Raw genomic sequence first — 25,565 nt, forward strand, 5'->3', positions numbered from 1 at the left:
TCTGGATAACAGAAAATTCTGCCCTTAATTTGCCTCATTATTTTTATCAATAAAAATTTCTTTATGTATGTTTTAAATTGGTAATATCAATTAGAGGTAAACAAATTTAATGCTTAATCCAAAACAAGAATAAAGGATTTTTCAATGTTTACTTTTTATGGAATTTAAAATTATTCTTTTTATATAAGGTCTTGGTTGAAATGAAAAAGTTAGTGTCACGAGCGGGATCCGAACTCATGACCTACGGCTCAATACCGCGCTGCTCTAACCACTTGATCTATCGTGACATCGATCCAGTCACACCAACTCTCCATCTCAACCTACAACCTTTCGAATAATGGCAAAAAGGAGGGAAAATTCGAAAGGTCGGAGATTAAAGGAGTCGAAGGTCGTGGGTTCGAATCCCGCTCGTTACACTAGCTTTTTCAATTTAGCCAAGGCCTTACATAAAAAGAATAATTAATTGAAAGAAGTAATTTTGTCAAACAGACCACTAAATATAATAGAATTTAAAATGTTTATTCTGTTTATTCAGAATTCTGAAGCAATAAGCTGTTTAGCTTTCATATTTGTTTTCTTAATTTCAATTTTTAAACTTAAAAATGCCACTTAGTGCTGAGGATATTGCGCTGGGTGTGGCACTTATTGATGATGGACGTTCCATCAGGAGTGCGGCTATTGCCATCGGAGTTCGCTACGAAACTCTGCGAGACGCCGTTAGACGTTTTTGAGAAACCTGGACCTACTTAGGGACGCCCTAGGTCGTTTTTTGACTATGAGAATTTTGCGAAACCGGCACCTTACTCTTTTCGATTCGTCAGCTCCAAGAAATTCGAGGTGTCCAAATTTCTGAACGGACTACTCGAAGAAGATTAAGTCAGTATGGGCTGATGGCTTTTGCCCCGTAAGAAAACCAGAATTGACCAGAACACAAGAGTTGCACGGCTCGCATTTGCTCGAGAACACATTGGTCTTTGGACGATTGGTCTGCTGTAGTTTTTACAGATGAGTGTAGATTTGCACTACGATCTCCAGGGCGTGAAAGAGTGTGGAGAAGGCAAAATGAAAGGTACGAAGCTTGTAATTTTTCCTAGAGCCATTCTTTTCAACGTAGCTCAGTGATAGTGTGGGCGGAAATTTCATTGGCGAGTCGAACAGAGTTGGTTGTTGTTCGTGGAGGGTCTTTGAAGGCCTCTCGCTATATGGATGGAATTTTGGAACATCATGCGTTGCCTATCCTCGATGAAATCGGCGGCAATCTTATTCTAATGCACGATAATGCCCGTCCACATTCGCTCGCATAGTACAATCGTACCTTCAACGGTATAACATCATGGTCTTAGTCTGGCCAGCCCGTTCTCCAGACTGTACACCAATCGAACACTTATGGGATAACCTCAAAAGACGAATAAGAGCATGTTCATCACTTCCTGATATACTCCACGATCTTTTGAAAGAAGGTTTTGTGAAAATTTGGCTAACCTCCAGCGTCTTCTAGATGTAATTAAGGCAAGAGGAGGCAATACGCGATATTGAAATGTTAATTAAAAATCTAAAACAAAATTAAAACAAATTTTATCTGTCTGTCTTTTTTCTTTTTTTGTTTTTTGTAATTTTCCTTAGCAATTTACATTTTTTTTTTTACTTTTTAGACAAAGACTCAATTATTAAACGTCAAAAAACGTAAATCTTTGATTAATATGTAAAATATATATAAAAATCAAGTTATATTACAAGTGGTTGGAATTTTTTGCCTGTCAGTGTATACATATAATCTAGCAAGGTCCTCAACACCTTTACATATTTGAATTCGTAAAAATCGTAAATAGTTATACTTGAAGTTTTTTCACCAATCGGTCACTCTCTTTTGTAGAAGGGGAGAAAAGGAAAACAAAGCGTCTAGTACGCTCTAAGTGTGTAGCATGCCCTCAAAAGATTAGACTGACACCCGAGTGTTATCGTACGATGTGTTTCAAATCCAAGAGGAAATGAAAAAAGAAAAAGACGAACTTTGCTATAATTAGTTTATATTTTCCTGTGTATTGAACCTATAATTTGGTCGTTACTGTTAATTTTGGTCAGCGTATCTTATCAACCCAGCGAGAATTGGCTGACCAAAATGATCGTAACGACCAATTATAATAAATGTGTTTCATTTTTATTTTATTTTTATCGAGATTATGCAGACATATGGAATGTTGGGGTTTATGATGAACGAAAGTAACACTTGCTAGATTTTCCATTAAATTCATTTTCGAGGCCGTTCTGGGGTTCAAAATTGACTCCATGAGAAGGCCATATAGACCTCGAAAATGTATTTAATGTAAAAACAAGCATGTTTGTTTTTGTGTATCAAAAGACTAAACATAACATTTTGGCTTTTTTATCGTATGTCTAAAATTATAGCCCTTCGATTGTACATCGTAGTTGTTTGGGCTTAGGTTTAGTGACTTTATGCACATATGTGTATTAAAGATTAAAAGTATTTAATTACTAAACCATTAATTAATTTCATTCAAAAAGGTCTAGTCTTGACATTACGGAATAAACTATTTAAATCATATAATTTAAATAACTTCAAATTTCTTCTTTAATAATATATTTTTATGTTCTGTATCATAAACAATACAAGTTTTTGGCCATTGTTTGGAAGGTTTTCGTATTCTTAAAACTTAACCAATTAAATTAATAATATTTACAGATTTTCATTAAAGACCAATTATTTTATTTTTTTCTGAATAACAGTGATACTAAATTTGCGTTTATGTGACTTTTTATTATAATATTTAATTACTAATTTATCATTATTTAGACATTTGTTGATTGATTTAAGAAGTAATCATACCTATGTTGTGAACCATAACTAGGGTAAATTTTCTTCATTACAATTGTTAATTGACAAAAACAAAAGTAAATTATATAAAAGTAAACATATTATTTTTACAATAAGTAATTACGCGTATATGTTATATTGTGTAAAAGTTTAGCTATAAATGGCACATCATGACTTAATTGTTATGATGAATGCTATGAATCATCAATCAATCGTGACTAATTTGCAGTTGATGGTCAATCTTGATATTCCATATATTCCTTCACATTAATACCTACGAATAAATTTCCCTTATAGAATATTTTTTATATTCGTTTATATATTAGAAGGACATTAGTAAAGAAAGGTAGCTGATGAATTGTCAAACGTAGTAATAGCCTGTAGAGCCGTGTGCCAACAATTCATTCATCATTCGGGCACTATTATGTAATTCGAGAGTTGATTCGAAATAAATATAAATCAATGACCCTCAATTTGTCGGATATTGCGTCCCATTAGACAGGTCCCCTCTGTATTTCTGAAGTCCGGGCGAAGGCCAGACTCTAGCCGGCTCTTATCTCCGCGGTAACGTACTTGAATTGTGCAATTTGAGATACTGTAGAAAGTTTCTTCACTTTACGACCTCGCAATTGAAAAACTATGGAAAAAAACTCGTTTCTTACAATTGAGAAATAACTATCGGCGTAAGCCGATTCCGTATTGGGAAGCTCAAAAATGAGAACCTCTGTTCGAATCGAAGACGGGCCGGCGTCGAGAGACAAACCGACCGTTTAATAATCTCTCGGTTTTCTTTTGAATCTAAATTTTCCAGGTCGTTATATTAAAGCTAGTGTTGTAGTCGGTCGTGGTCGTGGTGCCAGGGAGATAATCAATATGAACCACGCCTTCAGCATCCCAGGTCACGGTGGGCATACATCCCCCAGAAGCATCGTTCCTTAAAATTATTATAAGTGCGTTACCTACGAACCCGAACTTCTAATCGTATTTAATAAATAGAACATTTTACACTTTAAAGCAAAAATAAATAACCTACCTAAAAAATAACATACCTTTCGACATTTATTCACCTATTTCACATTTTAAATTTGTAAAAATAACCAATCAATAATTAAAAACCAAAGCATTACAGAATGAATTGACTTAAAAACATACGTTCTATTAATTAGATTAAATCAGATTTCCGTCGAGAATTATGATAATGTGGAAAAACAACATAGCTTACGACATAAAAGAAGCCAGTGATGAAATGGTGGATGTGGATAGACCATACATTACCTTTAGCTCTTTCTCTTTGCACCCTTGGCGAAAAGGGCTGTATCGCAGTCAAACAAATCATGGATAATCTCGATCCTATAAATGTTTTTCCCCCATAGTTTAATTAGATTAGTGAAAATTGATTGGGTGTTAACACGATGATTTGATTTTTATTTAAAAGAGTTTTTAACAGGTTATTAGAAGCTGTGTGATGTACTGGAAAGTCCTTAATCACCTGAACAAAAATGACAAGTAAAAAGAGATCAGTAACTATTTGTTGATCACCCAGCTTATTTTTGAACCAGTGAGAATGTTTGGAAATTTAGCTGGGAATTTTCGAATACATATATCGATGTCAAGTGTAGTTTCTTGAAATTTAGCAGGCAATTTTTCAGAATATTGTCGTAAAGTATATTGTCTTAAAATTGAGCAGGCAATTTTACAATATCTCATTGTAAAGTGTATCGCTTTAAAATTTAGCAGGAAATTTTAGAATACCTCGTTGTCGAGTGTAGTGTCTTGAAATTTTGTAGGCATTTGTTCAGCATATTGTCGTAAAGTATATGATCTTAAAATTGAGCAGGCAATTTTACAATATTTCGTTGTAATGTGTATTGCTCTAAAATTTAGCAAGCAATTTTAGAATATCTCGTTGTCAAGTGTATTGCTTTAAAATTTAGCACGCAATTTTAGAATACTCTTTGACAAGTGTAGTGTCTTGAAATTTTGCAGTATATTGTCGTATAGTATATTGTCTTAAAATTGAGTATGCAATTTTAGAATATCTCGTTGTAAAGTGTACTGCTTTAAAATTTAGCTGGCAATTTTAGATTATCTCGTTGTCAAGTATAGTGTTTAGAAATTTAGCTGGAAATTTAAGAATTTCTCGTTGTTAAGTGTAGTTTCTTTGAACCTATATTTTTTGGAATATTTCTTTGTGAAGTGTAGTGTCTTAAAATTTAGCTGGCGATTTTGTAATATCTCGTTTTAAAGTGTAATGTTTTGAAATGAGCTGCTAATTTAAAAATACTGCACAGTGTAAGGCGTTAATATTTATTTGACAATTTTAGAGTTTCTCGTCATATAGTGTAGTTAGTTAGTTCTTGAAATTTATTTGACATTTTTAGAATATATCATCATAAAAAGGAGGTTGGTGAACTAAAGCTACTAATTATAAAATTCCTCATCTCATCGAAACTGAATTTTATTGAAATTTTAAGTTCGTCAGTTCAAACCTTAAATAACACTTTTAGCAATCATTGACAAATGCACACAGTACGAACAGAAATTATTTGACCTGTTGTTTTCTATTATAAATAACAAACTACCAACCTGAGAAGGAGTCCAGTTCGGTTTGCTACCTAGTGGAAAGTTAGGAAAAATCTCATTTTAAAAAATATTTTACCGATGTTACCGTGAAAGGGGAAAGTAAGTGGTTGATATTTCGATCTTTGTCAAACAGTTACGTGACAAGTTGTGAATTATTTATCTAAGATTTTATTGCAAAATTCAGAACCGATTTTTACGTTTGAGGGAGTAAGCACCGTTTCTAAAGGATTTATCCTTACGAATGTTTATTCCTAAAGTTTATTTATAGTTTCAAAAATTAATATTACTTTAACAAATAAATACTTGGTACATCTTTTGAAAATTTTGCTTCATGTGAAAACTATTTTTTCTTTCTAATCACTCTTATTAGATGAAGTGTTTTAATTTGGAGAAAGAAGTTGTGACCGAATTACGCCGGCATTTTGAGATCAAAGATTTTTTTTTTGTATTGCTTTTCCGTAAGACATACAGCAATCGTCCGAGTAAAAATATTAACCTTAATCAAAGATGAAACAGTGATCGATTCTGAATTTGAGCCAGATGAATATATGTGTGCATGTTTATTGTATGAATTTGTGTGTATGTATATCTCAATATTTTGTATTCCTGATGTGTAAATAAATAGTAATATTTGTGTTATATATTTTACTTTATTTATTATTTCTTTATATTTTATATATTTTTATTTATTTATAAATTAAATAAATTATTAATAAAATACTGGTTGAAATATCGATCATCTAAAATTTTGGGTTAAAAAAAATTATAAACTGTTTTTTCCGTTATTGAAATGGTTTTAAGGCACAAAAATTTTTTACTTTAAAAATAATGTCACCCTATAGCATAGGTTAACATAGAGCTAATATAAAATTGCGATTATTTTATTCCAAATGTGGTGATTAATTACTTGAACTGAAACAAAAGACGGTGTCTATACCTTGACCTCAAGTTAGTTCCTCACAGTAGAAATTCCACTATTGTATTGTAAATATAATTTCTCTAAGGACACGTTGTTTGGTTTACAGATTACGTCTACAGACCCAAAGAGGCACGTCTGTGCAAGGCACTGCGTGATCAGGGCCGTCAGAACCGGCCCTCGAAACAGAAATGGAAACCGTCCGCGACTACCATCCGCCAGCCCAGCCTTTTCCCCATGGTAAGTTAAAATAAAATTCACAGATTTTATCCTTTTATGGGAATACAGAAATCATCTTTTGACCACTAAGATGGTTAGGTAACAATTATAAAATATGAAGTAAAATTGGATGCAATTTATTTTTTAAATTTTTTAATTAAACCAGCTATCATCGAATTCGATATAGAACTATTTCAACACAGATTCAAAGTTTATACAAGTAAAAGAGAAACTAAATCGTTGTACTCGACAGATGAAGAGTTAATCCATTAATTATCCAAGTCTGTTGCGTCATTTTCGGATTAGCCGTCGGGAGATCGATCTGCTGGGAGCATCTTGTAGTTCCACACAAAGACGTCTCGTGATGTGAAGGACCTAAAGTCGATTTCTTATTCGGTCTCGAACGCTGATCCCGAAAACCCTTTATTTTGTGAACACAATACAGATTATTACGTTCGGCCCGGGACAAAAAACACTTTGATGCCGAAGTGGGAGTCAGAAGTCGCCACTTGAGCACGTCTAGTTTTCTATGCAGTTTTATCCGGCAAGCCTTTTTGTATTAACTCACAAAATAAGCAGATTTTTTCCTTGAGTCAAGATGTTTAATTAATTATATATTCTAACTAATAATAAAAGCTCCCGGCGTCAGATTGTAAAATCTAGTACTTATTAAATTATCCTTTTAGTATCCCTATTCTTTCATGGTGGTATATATTTTAACAAANAAATATTGCAATTTTCATTTTGGTTACCATTTCAAAACGTTTTCATTGTATGTCTCATGTGATTCTTGTAAATTATTTACATGTCACATACACCACACAACACGCGAGACGAACACGTATAGAAAACGTTTTATTGATTTATCTCACAAGATTTGGTCTCAAGTACCACTCTCATATCTATTGTGAATGAGGGGCGATAGTGAGATAAACATAATACAGTTATGTTGGACCAGGTTTATCCGCTGTCACCATTTTAACCAAACTGTAGAAGATCAAATTTGGTTTTAATTAATTTGCATGTACTACCATCTAGTTCGAAATTAAGCGCTGATATAGCCCGTATAAAATCATTTGTACAGAAAAAAAAACATTTACTGCTTATAATTAATTCATTGCCCACGTATATAAATTATGTAAACAAGGTACATATAGATATATACATATTCGTTAAGATCAATTTTCCACAAATTAATTCCATTATTTATCCCCGATAGGCGAATTTAAAGGGAATGAGGTCGTTATATCGTATGAAGTAGGTCGTAGGTCGATTGATGATCGGGAGCGGATGAGCTATGCAACGGGCAAAGATTACGCGCTAAAGAGAAAAATTGCATTTGAGTTGTGTGTAGCGTCATTTTTATCTCGGCTTTTAAAGGAAGTGTCGGGCTACCATGTGACGAAAAGTCGATCCGATAAGATAAGATAAATGCTGAGGTTGTGGGCAAAAGTGAAGGTATGAAAAAGAAAAGGCTAGCACGGCTCGAGTGTCTAGCCGAGACTGGGACGGCAACTTCCTCGCAAACTCAATTAATAACACTGGTGTGTTTTGGTTTGCGCAGTGCGTCCTCACAACTGGGGAGGGGTTGATACTGTAACAGGTGGTCGCCGGTCGGGTCGATCTCACTCCACAGTTATTTTATTTGACTGACTGCCCCACTTGCAATCAGATGCCATTAGTATTCCCGGCGAGTCTTCCTCCCACTCTTTCTCTTCCCCTTCCTCTTCCTTCTACACACAACACGTCACACTCTAATTGTCTTCTCTAGGACACGTGTAATCGCACCCTGTATATTTTCACTCATGCGTCGCTCCCACATCGCATTCACGACCGGCCTTGTCTTCTTTGCTTCTTCCGCTCACCCTCGCTTTGTTCGGGATACAGTACCACAATTCAGACCTGGCATAACTCTCAAACGCTTCAGATCCTGGCATACCTTTCAAAGGAGACGTTCAGCATCATAAATCTTATCTTATCTAAAATCGTATCACTTCATCATTCTTATTGTATCACTAACTATGATCATCACAAGTCCTCATGTTTTTAATCATATCTTATAATAAATATATAGATATTAATATATAGATAATAAATATACAGAAATATATGCTATTGCTAACCTTTCTAACGATTTATCACCTCTACCAGTGTTCTATCATTCCCTAACCTCCGCTTATGATTTTCATCATATCTTATTACAAAGTAGGTTGAAGTGAACTAAATGCACTCAAAGACAAAAAACCGGACATTTGCATTTATTTCTTTTTTTCCATAATACGCGAGTGGCACAAGTGTCTCCTGTACAAATTAAAGCATCTTCCCTCTACATGATCCTCCGCTCTTATAAACTATTCAATAATGAATTGGGATATGTGTAATTCATTCTTATTCTATTAAATTTAATTAAATTAGCCGGCATGTAGGAACATATTTAGTTCGATAAAACAAAATAGAAAATACAAAACAAAAACAAACAAATCTTAATCTGCATTTTTAATATCGGATTTACTTAAGAATTGTAAACATGGAGATTACTCATTTTGTAAACGAACACCTTTTCTCGTCTTTTCTCTATTTAAACCCAGTTGTATTCTCTTTAACCGTGGAAAGACATCATAGTGAACCGCAAGTTCGCAACATTATCGTAAGAACGAGCACTAATGTACATTGAGGGAGTTCTAGAAGCTGTGTTCTCATTCGCTCCATTTCTTCGGGACTACTAAGTGTCAATCCAAAATAATGCTCGATCGCATGTACACGAGTTATCACCCAATACTTGGAGGATGTAGTGATTACCACAATTAATTGGCTAGTGCGTTCTCCTGTCATGAATCCTATAACACATGGGACATGATAAAGAGACTTGTTGGACGTCCAAGAAGACTTGAACAGTTTCAAACCGCTCTTGCTGAACAATGAGATTCTGTTTCACAAGAAGAATTCTGATTATTTACTTTACTTATATTATTATTATATTATTTACATATTTATTCGACTTAAGGCCTCCGAGAGGCCAGAGGGGGTGATACGCATTATTAAGACCAAAATTAATTAATAAATTGGTAGTTAAATTTTAATCTATCACTAAGTGATCGTTGTATCAGCTCACATACGATTTTTATAGTAAACCAGATCGTAGCTAACTCTTGTATAAATAGGGTGGTCACTAGCCCTATGGAAAGTATCTGTCTTTAGACATTTTTTAATAAAAAATTTCTTTTGCTTTCACTTATACTTGCTTTTCTTAATAAAACAGTTCGGTGGCGAACTCCCTCGAAAAGAAACCTGCAAAAACATACCATTGTCGATTTCCAATCTCTTTCTTTCCGATATGAAATTTGATGTGAGCCTTATTTCTGTTGTTTTTAATTCCCTTTGTTTTTTCACTTTCGGTTTTTAGAGTAAAACAGTTCTTAGGAGGTGTTCTTAATTCATTTGTAATGGTAACGTAATCAACTTCTGCAAAATTCTATCTTAGAAGTTCTCTATTTAAAAGAGCTTTAGATCTTATTTAACTGTTGGCATTTCGATTGCCTCCTTTACATGTACAAGCAGTGCCAAAACAAACATAAAAAATTAAATTGATTCTGTATTGGTCCATAACGTAACACGGCCTTTAACATCGGTTCAACTGATTTTCAATTAATTTACATTCATCATTTTATTCAAAGCCAGGTTAAAACATCGTACTCTCTCACCGGAATTTAACAATACTGTTTGAATTATTGCTTGGTCAAAAGTTTATAGGGTTTTATTGTGGAGAGTAAACATTAAAAGAAAAATTTGTTTTGTTTTATTTTCTAGAGGTTAAATAGATCCGAACTTGGGGGAAAACATTTCCATTGATGTCAAATGATGATGAACGTATGGTATGGTATGGTGGAAGGGATGCCGGGAAGCGGGGCTTGTATTCCCCAGGCACTGCAGCCTTCTGGCTTATTGTACCTTCCCAGTTCCCTAGTTTAGTCAATAGACTCAATCCTTCTTCTCAGAAGTATCAGGTCATTAACTGTTATTGCTGCAATTTGGTTCCCTGAGTCTTTTTCGTACGTTAGGTTAAACCTCCATTGAGCTGTTGCTTCGCATTCGAAGATGATATGAGTGGCTGTTTCCTCCTCCTCATTACATAATCTGCAAATGGGGTCATCGCTGTATATACCCATGTTGTGTAGATGTTTTCTCAGATACCAGTGACCGGTTAGTAGTCCCACCACTCCTCTGAGTTTTGACCCTCTCCAATTGCAGCAGTGTTTTTGCCAATTTTGGTGACGGTTGTTTCAGCATAAGTTTACTATGTCTAGCACCGCTAGAGTTTATCCACTTCTCTCTTTGTTTTGTTTGGATCCATTCTGCGATGGAGGATTCTATGTTTGTTTTTGTTTTCCCAAGGATAGGTTCTGGGCCTATGTGTGGTCTTGCAGATCCTCTTCTGGCCAGTTTGTCCGCCTCTTCGTTACCCAGAATTCCCCTGTGCCCTGGCACCCAAGATATCATCAGGTTGTTGTGTTTTCCCAGGTTTTGGAGATTTTGGATACATTCACTGACTAGTTTTGATGTAATTCTTTTACATGCCAATGTTTTAATAGCTGCTTGACTGTCTGATCTTATGAGGATTTTTTTGTCAGTGTAACCTCTTTTAAGATTTTCCAGGACACAAGCGTTGATGGCATGTATTTCTGCTTGAAAGACCGAAGTATACTTCCCTAATGAGTTTGATTGCTCATATTTTGGGCTTGTACAGAAAACGCCTGATCCGGTTCCTTCGTTTGTTTTGGAGCCATCCGTATACCATATCATTGTATCTGGTGCTTTCCTGTGTTCTTCCTCTCCTTTATAGTCTGTTGAGACTTTATAGGAAGTTGTGAAGATTGTTTCCGGGATCATGTAGTCAGTCCCCATTTCTAACAATGGGTGTCTGATTTTATTGATTATGGTTGTATGCCCGAATTGTTTGGTTCCTTTCCAATTTAATTGTTTTGGGAGCCTAAATGAACTTTTCCTATCCTCTCCTTGTATGATTATTTCAAGTGGAGGTAGGTTTAGCAAGGTTTCTAATGCGTTTGTAGGGGTTGTTCTCATCGCCCCTGTGATACATAGGTTTGCTAATCTTTGTAAGCTGCCTAATGTTTGGGTAGCTACTTTTTGTTGAGCTTTGTTCCACCAGATTAGTGATCCGTAGGTTATTCTGGGTCTTATTACTGCAGTATATAGACAATAGGCCATTTTCGGTTTTAGTCCCCAGGATTTGCCTAAGGTCCTTCTTGTGGTCATTAGCGATATCGATGATGAACAAGATTGGTTACTTTACTGTTCACGTATTCTGAATATTTTAAATTATATATTGTTAGTTGTGCTTGATAATACATATAAGTTTATGATAGCAATATAAATGCGCGAATGTGTGATGGGGCGATAAATTCAACCGGCAATTACAGAAGTAAACGTAAAATGGGTTCTAACTTAATTATGATTGTCTTTTATTTTTTGCTATCGGTTATTCATTAAGTAAACCTCGTTGAATGGGGTCTCACATCATTTATTTATGTCTAACTACCGCCCACTAACTTTAATGTCCTCCCCCTCAGTTAATTACTCTCAGGCTTCTATATATTCACAACGAGGCAGTTCATCCGTATGCTATGATTAACTATTTATTCTTTTAGCAGTTGTCTCGTAAATTATAAAGTTTATATTTTGATTGTTCTTTTTTTTAAGAAACATGTCTCCCCTTTAGTTTTGTTACGATAGCCGAAATGCGTCAGAGGACTAGATAAAATTATGTTGACCGGATGCCTTATTTATCGGGGATATTCATATTTTCAAGTTCAACCGGTGGCGCATTTTCAATTGTGAACTTTTTTTATCTTAGAATGACTTTTCAGGCGCCAGGAATTCTTGTAATGATTCAGACTTAAATAAACAATCGATGAGATTTATAAGAAAGACGATAATGAATGCATAGAACTGAATTATAACATGTTTTTTTTTTTAAATCTTCCGAAAACTATTGTCGCAAACACAGGCAGTTGCAGTCTTTAACGAAGGCACATATTAAAATTTAAATTATAAAAAAAAGCTGACCGTGGGCAAAAATCGCTTTGCCAAGCAAATGACGTCTCTTTTGTAATACCGATTACGATCCGGATCAAAAGCGCTTTTATAAATTGACCATAAGAAATAAACAAAAGGATATTCCCGTTGTCAATGGACTATTTTTATTTTACGATAATGATTCTCAACATTAAACACACTCAAGTGATAGGACAGTTGAAGTTGAAACTTTTATACTGTTAAATCTTTTAAATTGATCATTAATCGATTTGATAAAGTTATTAAGCCTTCATTAAAAGACGATTAAACAAACCTTAGGTTACAATTGTCTTATTTAAATCCTATAACATTAACAGCCATAAATAAAAGAATATTATTCGGAGGCAAAGATATTTTAAAATACAAAACGATTCATGTTCATGCTTCACTTCTGTTTCTTATATTTTTACCGAGATTTCCCTTTGAAGAATGTTTTCTGAAATCCGAACGGCGTTCCATGGGAGAGGAATTCGATTAATCGACTCGGCTCTTTTTGAATGTGTATTCACAACATACATTTCTTGATAAGCCGATTCCACCTGTTGCTCATCACTTCTCCTTGATGTTTACCCCGATCCGGTCCGATCGTGGCCGTCTCATATGTCTAATTAAACCATTAATAAACATGTAATTACGATTTGTCTACGAAGAAATCAAATTTTACGTTATACAAAGATTGATTTCATAATTCGCCTCGTCTTACTACAAACAAATGCAACGTCAACAAAATCAAATCAAGATTTTTGCATTTATATGAACAGTCTGTTTACAAAGAATTGCGTAATAAACAGTCTGAAAATTTCTCAAGATAAGCCACTGATAATTAGGTGCGCATTAACTACTGAATAAACATTTAGAACGGTTTGATCCGCCTGTTCGTCTGTTTCCAGACGCGTTTTGCCCATTTATCGCCTTGCGATAGGAAGAAAAAACATCGCGGAACTTTTGTCTATAAAACAGTAGATCGATCAGGAATTACGCTTGTGCAAATCATTCCCAAAATCCATTCTTTATTTCTCAATCTCCTTTATACGACACTTCTAATCTGCCAAATACAAAAATTTAAAGTTTTATTGTTTCAATAACGATTTGATTCTTAATTGTTAATTTCATTATTTAGCCGTATAAAATAAAGGTCGCAAACGATCTCGATGATTTACGACTGGCTCATTACTGCCAGATTAATCACGTCACCAGATCGACGAGGGTGTATTTCACCCTTCAGCAAAATGCATATGACGTTACTGGTGAAAACCAAGGCCGTATGAAACACTCAGGGACAACGTAGCCGGGAAAATTCATCGTTTTACAAATGAATTACAGCATTTGGTTGATATTTTTCACTTTTATTTGATACTCATTTTAAAAAAATGGCAAAAAGGAGGGAAAATTCGAAAGGTGAGGTTGAGATGGGGAGTTGGTGTACGAGTGGATCGAAGTCACGATAGATCAAGTGGCAGAGCAGCGGCATATTTAGCCGCAGGTCGTGGGTTCGAATCCCGCTCGTGGCACACACTTTTTCATTTCGACCAAAAACCTTACATAAAAAGATTAATTTATTTGATATGTCGCTCAAATTGTGAGTTTTTTGTGAAACCTGTGGGGTGATGAATTTCCAGATCCGATCATTCTGGTTAACCCTTGTTGTTCTTTTGGTCCTTGTTGGTCTGAAAGACGTGTTTCGGCTTTCCGCCATCTTCAGTAATGGAAGTGAATGTTTCTCCTTGTTTGTATGTCGTTTTTATATGTTCTAATGGTTGTGTTCTAATGGTTGGAGAAACGAATTTGACAGATTAAACCAGTGAGGCCGATAATTTATGTTGTTGGGTGTTAAGATTCAACTTCGTCCTTAACGTTTAAATAGCTTCTCATGAGATTACAATGCCTAAAAATCAGAGAAAAGTGGTTTTGAACTCCTTTTTCATATTTAGTCAATCAGATTGATTATAAATTCATTATATAAGGAGGTATCCATTATATACTGTCATCAGCTATCAAATTTTGTCCGTTTTGGATACCATCGTCTGTTAGATGTCACCAGTTTTTCCTATTAAAGTTCTAATCTAACAATTAATCTAACCTTAATTCCTTATTAAAGTCCTGATTTATTATTCACTTCTTCTATTTTCACCACCACTAAACTTTCTTTGAGTTTGTTAAATCCCAACTAAGTGCTTTTTAGACTTTCATAGTTGCTTTTCGTACTTTTACGCCGAAGAAAATCGCTCTGAATGAATAACTAATGAACTCGAGACGAGGAAAAGTAGTTAAAGTGAAAATTGGCGCTCTAATTGAACGCCGACTTATTAAAAGGATTATTCCCCGGAGCGTGAGCAACAAGTTGCGTTTGCACAGAAATCGAGGATGTGTCAGCAATGGTATTCCTCTCGGATGATGCGTTCGCTACCAAGCCCGGTGTTTTTTGGGTCATACCTGCTCGATATCGACGAAAAATTTCAACAAAAATAAGCCCTCGGGATGAGGAAATTATCGATCCCTACTGATAATAGAATTGAGACCAGTGACTGAAGCCCACCGTATATTATTGATTAGAACCCTATTTCAGGCTTCAGAGACATTTCTTGTTTACAGCTTACAGCAAAGGGCATATTCGAAAACGCCGATTGTGTATTATAACTGGCTACGATTTACTATATTGGGTTTACGATTGACATCGCTCTGATGACATTGATTGTAAAGTTCAAAGGAGAGATCGTCTGCCTGTAGTAACAGGAAGTAAATTTTGCATTTCTCTCAGCGCCCTAATGCTGTCTGTCTTCTGTCCGTCTCCTTCTTGATTTTGGTTTGTGAAGTTGTTTAACCTGTTTTCTCCGGTCGGTTTTATCTATTTCAAACCGATCAATATGCTCGAGGGAGGAAATGTACAAAACCCGGCCTTCATTTGGCCAGTTCGGCTCTCGCTTCGTCTCCCGGGTCGACCTGAGTTTCCAGCCCGAAATCACCGGCTGAATAATTTTGCCGCGGTTTTGAACTTTAGCCAAGGGGATGTTTCACTTTGCCACTGCCGACCTTGGGACCTCTTAAAGCAAAGTTTTTCTGTGAGATACAAAGTTACACCGTGATTTCTCCTTGATAACAATTAGTAGTAGACGAGGGTGGTTGACAGCGGTAGAGGGAGGAATGTGCGATGTTTGGACGTAGTGGGGGTGTTTAAGACCTGTGTGCTATCGACTCGGTGTCGCAATCAATAAACGGCTCCTCTCTCTCACACTTGCTCCCTCTCACTTCATCGCTCCCTCTCGCTCTCCAACCCCCTCAGGCTCTTTCACCGTCGTTCACTCTCGCTCTCTCTCTCTCTCTCTCTCTCTATCGCTCTCTCCTCCTTTACCTTCTCCCTGCCCATACATTGATTTCCCGACCCCCATCCTCAGACACTTACCTGGACCTACTGCTAAGTAATGCAATTGGTTTTAAAAAAAAAAAAATTCTCCCATCGGTTTAAAAAGTCAGAAGCCACCACCTTGGATAAAACCGAGGGTGAATATCGAAGTTCTAAAGTTCAATTTCAAAAGGGCCAAACCATTGACACGTTCCCATTCAGCAGGGTTTCACTTGCTATTCCTCACATTGCATTTTCACGAACAGTTAATGATGATTAGATAACTAAACTGCTATTATTCTTATTCTATTAATTTTAATTAAATTAACCGATGTTATTTAGTTGGATAAAACAAAATAGAAAATACAAACCAAAAACAAACAAATCTTAATCCTCAATTTTAATAACGGATTTACTTAAGAATAGAAAACAAAAACATTACTCATTTTGTAAACAAACACCTTTTTTCTTCTTTTCTCCATTTTAATCAGTTGGATTCTCTTTAACCATGGAAAGACATCAATTTGAACCAGAAGTTGGCAATATTGTTGTGGGAATGAGTCACCGAGGTCATCAATTGGATATCTCAGAGGCAGTTGGCATTTCTCAGAGCGTTGTCTCCTGGGCTTTACGCCGAGAGACTGGTAGTGGACCTCAGCGCATTACGACGTTAAGGAAGGACAGAAATAGTGCCATTGCTGCAAGACGGAACCCTTTCCATAGTGCACGCCAGAGCGTAAATGAAGTCAAGATGTCTAGGCAAGGCCTGCCACCAGCAACTCAGGAGAATATGGTGCAGCGCCTAGAAGAGAACACCAATTGGAATTCTGTTATGTTTACTGATGCGTTTCTGTCTATATGGGATAGCAGGCGCGAAGAGTCTCCGAGAACAGGGGATGCGTAGAATGCCACAGTTAGTGCTCCCTTCAGTGCAGGCTGGTATTTACACTAGAGGACGAACTGGACTCCATATGGTTGAAGGCAACCTCACCTCAGCGCCCTTTGTATCCAAGAAAACATCGAGGAATTTCCCTCAATCCAGGGATCTCATTGTCAGGGATTTTCGATGTCTGGTTGACAAAGCCTGACCTCATAGAGGCAGAGTTGTTCATCTATGTTTAGAAAACCTTGGAATTTCCCATCTGCCCATACCCCCATTGTCTCCAGGCCTCAATCACATTGAGTACATGTGGGATGCGTTACAGAGCAGGCTTTTCGATCAAGCCATCCGCAGCCAGATGACCTGCACAACAACTGAGTGCCGCGTTGCAACATCTGTGGAGTGAAATTCCTTATAAAATTAGTGTCGACCTTATTAACAGCATGCTTAACAGGTGCACAGAGGTTATATCTACACTGTATTAATTGTTTAAAAAAATTATTGTGTCCAATAACCAAAATTATGGAATTAAAACATTTTAATTTGTTATTTTTCAAAATCCACTAATTAAATTTTCCTTCAGCAAAAAACATAATAATTTCTAATAAATTTATATTAAAAATAAAATTAAAATGCTTGGGAAAGAAAATACTTCGAAATAGGCAATATCCATATTCATTTTTGAGCAGTTTGTATGTGTTACAAAAGTCAAATTTTCACCGGTTTCTATTGCCAAACGATTCTAATACTTGCAATATATTGAATAGATTCTAAATTCTTTATTCTAACATTGCACTACCTAAATAAATGAATTGCAATTTTACAAATCGCCTTTAACTTAAGATTTAATTGTCATTTTCAATCGTCACAAGTCAAAATATTCACATACACATATATATGTTTTAGTTGGTATTATTAACCAAATTAATTTAATTGATCGATTTTTTTTTTTTTGTTTTGCAAAGTGTGGAGTTGAAAAATTAGTGTCACGAGCGGGGCTCGAACCCACGACCTTCTGATCAATACCCGGGCGCTTCTACCACTTGAGCTATCGTGGCTTCTGGCCAAGCTCAAATGGGCCCGGGTAAGGAATAAAACAAATATAAATCCAAGTTGAAATCAAATTGTACAAAACAAAGCAAAACGTTTTTGATGATGAACGAACGAAGAATTTCGAAGGTGAATAGTGATTTTAAGTTACAAATATGAATTAACGAATTCACAAAAAAAGCAAGGAATACCGTTATCTTTGTAAATTATCACAATTTAAAATAGCCTTGTTTTTCTTCTGGGAACATATTTGCAAGCACGCTTTATTTCTTCATTTTTAATTATTTTCTAGTATATTGTCTAACTGGCAATGTTCCCAGAAAAAGCCTTTATTTAATAGCGATTTGCCCAATACAACTTTGAAATCGCCGATTGATAACTTAGCTCTGTGTTGGTGTTTAAATTTCCTTTTTTTTAACAAGCTAATATTATTAAATAAGATACAATATCTAAAACGAGTCATTTTTACTCAGGTCGGATGGCAGGTCAAAATTTTGGCCAAATTGTCTTAGAACGAATGACTCGTCTCAGTAAATTGTTCTTTAATTCATCTCAAATCTCTATCTGATTTCGTCATTCACGGATTACGATTATTTCCATGAGTATCCGCCAAATGTCACCGTTGAACTTGGATTTATCCTTAAATTTCTTGTTTAATTCTCAATACTAACAAGAGATTTAACAGTTTCCGAGACCGCCTGCTTATAATTAAGCAAGCGAGCAGAATAGCGATTAAAACGGTTGAAACTAATGATTTAATTTGTAATTCGTTACATTTTAATATATACCAGTTTGTTTCGGTTTATCCCGTGATATAAAAAAGTGTCGGCTCGTTGGGGCGAGAGTTGTTAAATGTTCAAAGATCCGGTGATGTGCTGTTGTTCAGTGAGACCCAGGACCCCACGCCTAAACCCTAAATAAGAGTCATTGACTAGATAAGACGATTTAGCAATTGTTTAGTTTGATATCCGCTGTGATGCAAGTCTTTCTATTTTCGTCGGTGGGGTGACCCTCGTTTCCCTTAGAGAAAATGAGCCTGATTTAAACGGTAAACATTTTTTTAAGATATTCATATAGTTGAAACGATAGAAGCAGGTGAAAGAAGGAAAAAATCTATTTCAAAGCTTTATTGAATTCGTTTTTCACTCATATATCCACTATAATAACCTATTTATTAACTTTTCTTAAATGATGATGTCCAGGTACATTCTGAAATATTGTTCTGTAAGAGCCCATATTGAAGAAGATGCTCCTGGATAAACCTCGTCGAAAAGTGATCAGTGACTGACGAAAGATCATAAGTGAATCGCCTCTAACACATGTTAGTGAAAGTTAAACTATCATGTAGAGAAACATAATGGCCCTTTTGCAATGTATTGACATTCCTTCAACTAAAATTATGTTGGGGTATGAACGTAAAGAAATTTTTCTCAAATAATGGCTTAACGTCCAACAACCAGTTGAGTGTCTCTGACGAAGGATCAAACAAATTGATAACACTTTTTATTTTCAATTAAAATCCCATGGGCTGTGCCAGAATTCGAACCCAGAACCTCGAGCGCCCTAACAAACCGGCGGTCTTTTGGTTCATGAATGTCTGGTTTAATCTTGCTATTATTAGGAGGTTTTTTATTTATCTTATATCTTTGTATATGAACAAGAGAACGATGTTGACTGATGATGCATGAAGGGTTTTTTTGGTGGAAGAAGCGGTCAGAAAATTCCAGGGGCGACGATCAAAATCGAACCCACGGTCGCGGGGGTCTACGAGCCTTGTGTGACTCCCTAACCACTCTGCTAAGTTTTGAAGAGGGTAATGTTGAGAAATCCAAAAGTAGACAAAAGCTTTTAAAGAGGAGATTTAGACATACCATCTATAATGAACAACGAGGAACTACGATAGAAGTTGCAAAATGCACACAATTGAAAAACGAACCGTACCACAGTTAAATGGAAATCACTAAAAGTGATAAGTGACAGCTTAAAGAGAAATCCCACACGAGGTCACCTCGCACCTGAATCATGCCGTTTGCTCTTTCAAAATCTAGATATTGATTTTTATTTATCAAAAAATTTCTCATTTGATAAGTGGGTTTATTCAATTCTAACAACGAGGTTCCGTTTTTTTATATTTGAAAGAATTTTGTTCCAGAATGTCTTTGTCAGTTCCGACCTTCATTCTGAAGAGTGTGGTCAGCTAGGCTTGGAGAGACGATACTTCGATGAATGGAAAGTTTTGTATCAATAATGCAACGGCTCGACGGGAAACTTCCCGCAATTCAAAGCAAAAACATTCCAAAATGGGGATTCGATCGTCTACCGCACCGACCCTACTGTACTGACCTTGCTCCTTCAGACAACCACCTCTTCCCGAGGAGACGAAAATTTCGATCATTGTAAAACGTAAATACGGTAGTAGAAGAATTTTGTCTCAATCAAAATTCAATACTGTCAGGAACTCGAAAAACTCGTCTATGTTTCAACTTCCACGATCGAAAATAATTTATTAAAAATAGATTTTTTTTATCGTCGCTATAATATTACTAATAATGAAGTTTATTATTCAAAAAAGAAGATTGCCTAAAGTGATTAGGCTGTTTCTAAACAAAATAAAAAAATAATATATAATTTCACTCGTCCTCCAAATAATTATGATATTTTGATATATATATATATATACATATAAACCAAAACTGAACTTAAAAATTAAATTCAGGAATTTAATATCTTATGGTTATTCAAGAATATTTGAAATAAGATTAGTTCAATTAAAGAAATCTTCTTCCCAGGAAGAAGGGTTTAAATAAACTGGAAGAACATACAATTGGCTGAGGAATGTATGTATATTCATAAATTATAACGAAACCATAAACATTAATAAAATCAATTTTGTGATACAGATAGTCCACTTGAAATCATATGGAGAACCACTCTTAGGTCTCCCAAAGTAAGACTTTTTTGTACTGGTAGCCACTTTAAATTATAATTCTCAAAAAATTCCACAAAGTCTTTTGGAATTGTATCCATAATGAATGTTTCTAATAAAATGAAAATGTCAAAAATTTACAATAATAAGTTATTAAAGTTAGAACCAAGACCGTTAATATTATAAGGCATTACATTAAGAGGATTAGAACTTAAATCTTTTTACTGGATTAATGCCTGGCGACAGACGAATGGATCTCAGGAATCAGCCTCGCCGGCGTTTGGATCCGTTGTAGAAGAATTTGACAACAAATTTTGAACAGTGATCGAACAGTTACTATTTACAAGTTTATTAAGGATTGGTACATTGCTTTTCCGTATACTCGGTCGTTCTTAAAAGGACAATGAGGAACTCTAACGTCCTCACCTGGCACATAGGCCTTATCGGACGGTTTGATTCTCAAGACTCCGCATACGACAGAAGTGTGTTACTGCCACAGCATTGATGTAGAGGCAGCTCAGCCCCGAGGGGCCAAGACAACCTCCCTCCCCGCTTGCCCATTCCGAGTGGTCGGGTCCGCATTAAGCATCGAACCGTATGCCGCGCGCAAAGGGCTACATAGGCGGAAATACATCAGCCTGGTTTCCCGCGCACTCCCTAGATAGAGAAGGCCACTCTATCTCTCAGAATATTGAGGCTCCCCTAGCGTAGAAACATCCGGATCCGCTCTGGCCACGGTTTCGTTTAAAGTGGAATTGCTAACCATTCCCTAGAGGAGACTGCCTGCGGTAAAAGCCACCAATCGAGTACATTACGTACACCTGCATGCACAGCGCACTCGAATAGGAGTAACCGATTCACTACCCATTTCCATCCACCACTTCTCCAACGTAACCAAGGGTTGGGAGAGGTCGGAGGGAAGAATGAAGGAACCTGGATTGAGAAAGGGACGTGGAAGAGGAAACGAGGTACACCTTTTCAGGGCCCCGAGTCTTATCCACACTATACGACCCGTTGTCGTTGTAGTTCCACATTAAATATGCTATAAATCCCTGGGGGGATAAGGATTGGTACACCGTGTTTAGCACCACATTTCAAACCAGACTTGGGTCACCACCTGAAGGTGTGATTCTCAAGTTTCAAGCTGTCCTTAGCTACCCCCACCATGACTTCACTCTTCACCTTGATAATAGCCTTCCTGTTGGCGAGGAGTTGTGCTCTGTTCCGCCTCATATTGAATGGAAGGTCCTGTTGTACGTAGAAACCTACCCCTTGAGGGCCTTTGGATTTTTCAAAACTTTTATTTTATCCTTAATTCGGTCAAAAGTTACTAAAAGAGGACCTCCTTCCTTGATTCGACTCCCAATGCGTGGATGTTATTTGGATCCAGTTCCTCAGAATGCAACTGTCTGCAGAAGTCAACAATGTAAATCGCCGGGTCATTTCCTTCCTTGAATTGAAGTCCTTCGAAAATTGTGTTGACGTAGTTTGTAATCCATTTAGTCAATCATTTTTTCTTGTTTCACAGAGATTTCCTTCAAGGTAGCTGGTAAGCTTATTAATAAAAATAAATAAAACAAACACTATAAACTTTATTCCCGCCGCTATAATTATGGCGTAAAGTTATATCACTTCTTCATAATGAAGAAACTAAGGTTTTGTTCATAATGTTAGTAAAAATATTTATTGTAGCTAATTGAAGCCAACTTAAAACTTCCAAAGAGGGTTGCAACGAGGGTATTAATTGATCAAAAACAATTTTTACGCTTCATGTATGACTATTCTTGTTATGTTATTGAACTTTAATGGTACAACCAGGGTAATGGTAAAAGACCACTAAAGTTAGTATGTTATCTAATAATATCAAATATAAGACGCACGATCTGGATTCTGGGTTTATTTTAGTCGTTGTACATATTCTCGCTATACCTGACCGTTGTGAATGGCCCAATGAAAGAATGGCAAAATAAAAAAGGCTAAAATAGCTCGAGGCTAATAAAATCCTCACCCAATAACCTACATAACCGTGTTTACAAAAACTGGGAGATATGAAATAAAGGTTATTAAGAAAGGCGAGGGGGTCCTATGTAAGCTCAACAGGTGCCCGGCCAGATAAAGGCAGGCAGAGCAATAACTACAATGGGTCTACCTTCTCGATAATTTCTCAGTCTCGCTCCCCCCCCCCTAGACGACACAAATAAAAAAATTATACCAATCGTTAAATATAAAATAAAATCTCTCGGTGTATCTCGTACCCCAGTGCTCTTCTACCGTTACTCGGTTTGGACTTCTTTGAAGTTTTACTCGGGAACGGTAATAATAAAGAAGGAGTATAAAGTTCTTTTGTAGAGCTATTACTCTCGGCCTATGGCATTCTTTCAACACGTAGAGCCTGCTACCAAGTAGTAAAACGCTTATAAGCCATACTGTCGAGGTGTTAATTTTAGTAGGGCCGCAAAGGGCAAGGTTTATGTCATGCGAAGCACCTTGTAATATCTTTTATTAATAGCCACTTGCACTTACTTTTTTTATACATTTTATGACATAATCTCATACACCCTTTGCTCTATTTATGCTCAATGAACTACAATCAAACCACAATGGTTGAGAGCATGGTGAGTTTTATCCCTGACAAAAATGTGTCTTCAATTCCGATCAACAGGTGGGTTCTATGTGAAAATGATGGGATTGAAACATCCCACGGTACCTAAAGTTCCCCAATTACACTAAAATAATAGACTTGCAGAAATCCAACCTAATTTAGACAAGGTGATAATATTTTTGTAACAATTCTTTATTGTGACAAATCACAAAAAATCAGTTATCTAACAAAAAATTATAACAGTTAACAGTCCGAGTGGATCGAAGTCACCATAGCTCAAGTGGTAGAGCATCGGCGTATTTAGCCGAAGGTCATGGGTTCGAATCCCGCTCATGGCACTGTCTTTGTCATTTCAACCAAGACCTTAAGATAAAAAGATTAATTAATTGAAAGAAGTAATTTGGTCAGTAGAACACTAAATATAATGGATTTAATAAGCAAAACGAAGTATAACTTCGCTACCAGCTCCCCGTGGCCACTTCATATGTCGCCGAGAATCGAATCCTGATTACACGACATTTGAAAAATGGTAAAAGAGGGAAAATTCGAAAGGTAGTAGGTTGAGATGGGGAGTTGTTGTCCGAATGGATCGAAGTCATGATAGCTCAAGTGGTAGAGCATCGGCGTATTTAGCCGATGGTCGTGGGTTCGAATCCCGCTCGTGGCACTGACTTTTTCATTTCAACCAATACCTTACATAAAAAGATTAATTAATTGAAAGAATCACTAAATATAATGGATATAACAGTTAAGTTTAACCAAGGCTTAAAAACAATGTGGAGTTATAATTCTACTCGTTTAGCTTTCCGTCAATAGTCATTCTTTATCCGACTGTGTGTAAACCAAAAGGCCAATTTTGTTGGCATTGTTGTGTAGTTGAGATGTACTGTGCATGTGAACAATTCAACCATCTTCATAAAAACAATACTAATGTTAGTCACAAGTAGCGTGTGTTACCTAGGAAAGAAAGGTCAAAGTACGGAAATATAATTTCGCTATTTCCATGGGGAGAGTGTGGAAGGGGATGAGGGGCCATTGTGCGAGGTGAATTAGCCTCAATAAATATACTATATCCTCTCCGGGCAATTACTCATTCAGCAGGCGGCTCATTGTGTGCTTGTGTGCGTGTATGTGTGAAGAGAGCACAAAGCTCCCTGATATCCGGCTAATCGACTTGGTTTGAAACATTCTAAACATTTCAACTCTTTGTTGCACCCCCTCCCCCGCAAACCTACCGCAACTCCACCCCCATTATAGCTGTTTTGTCTGCTCGCATCAAGCAAGGACATCTTGTATATCAAATTAACCGCCACCTGTTGGAATCGGCTGCATTATGCATTAAAATCCTCCTGCTCATTTTCGTATAACTTCCTCGAATTCAATTTGCTCGGTGGAACGGGGGGAGATTCATGTTACGCTTTTAAGCTCTCCATTAACCCGGCATTTAAATGAACAACCGCCGTATTAACCCCCAAACCGAGATCTTGAAATGCCTCAATTAAACTTTTATTCAACTCATTTTGACCAATTATCCTCGTCTCTTTATTCGTTGAATCGGTTTAAATTAACTCCGACTGGACAATCAATAGCACCAACTAATCTGATTGCTAATATCAATCGCTCTAATGGTGCCTTGTTTTTTAGCCAATACCAATTAGTATCAGCGGTTTATACTTCCGCTTAATAAAGGGAAGAGAAGTGATCGTTTCTCCTCTTCAATCACATTTTCTTCCTCACGGTCAATTTCTCAGGACTAATGTATATTCAACTTTTCTTATCTTCTTGCAAAATTTAATAAGAGATTACACATTTTTTTTTACTTATTGGTCCGTGGTACTTTTCCTACACACGAAGGATGAAAGGCTCCATCGTATTTTGGACCTGTCCATCGTAAAGGTCTGCTGCTCAGAAACCTGGCGGTCCTGCTACATGCATTTTGGTTGAAGCTTTCTTCTCTAGTTTTTCCAGTCTTCCATTGAATGTAATAAAGCGGGTAGTTGCTCTTGAGAAGTGGTAGTCTGAAGAATTTAGGTCTGGATTGTCTAATCATATGTCTATATGTCGTCCATTCTGGAAAGATTTTTCTTTTCCACCCATAATTTAGTTCAATTCATTTTTATTCA

General features: G+C 36.3%; 1 protein-coding gene across 2 annotated transcripts in view; it reads left to right on the top strand.

Moving 5' to 3' along the window:
• Window positions 1-25,565, top strand: part of LOC106670189 — a 67,292-nt gene that overhangs the window by 26,538 nt on the left and 15,189 nt on the right. For both annotated transcript variants that reach the window (XM_024229407.1, XM_014400291.2), the window contains exon 2: window positions 6,442-6,572. In XM_024229407.1, coding sequence (XP_024085175.1) covers window positions 6,570-6,572 — 3 coding nt within the window. In that variant the 5' untranslated portion in view covers window positions 6,442-6,569. The remainder of the gene's footprint in view (window positions 1-6,441; window positions 6,573-25,565) is intronic.

This window comes from Cimex lectularius, unplaced genomic scaffold, assembly GCF_000648675.2.
Source record: "Cimex lectularius strain Harlan isolate CLEC.00 unplaced genomic scaffold, Clec_2.1 scaffold405, whole genome shotgun sequence".
NCBI classification, from domain to species: domain Eukaryota; kingdom Metazoa; phylum Arthropoda; class Insecta; order Hemiptera; family Cimicidae; genus Cimex; species Cimex lectularius.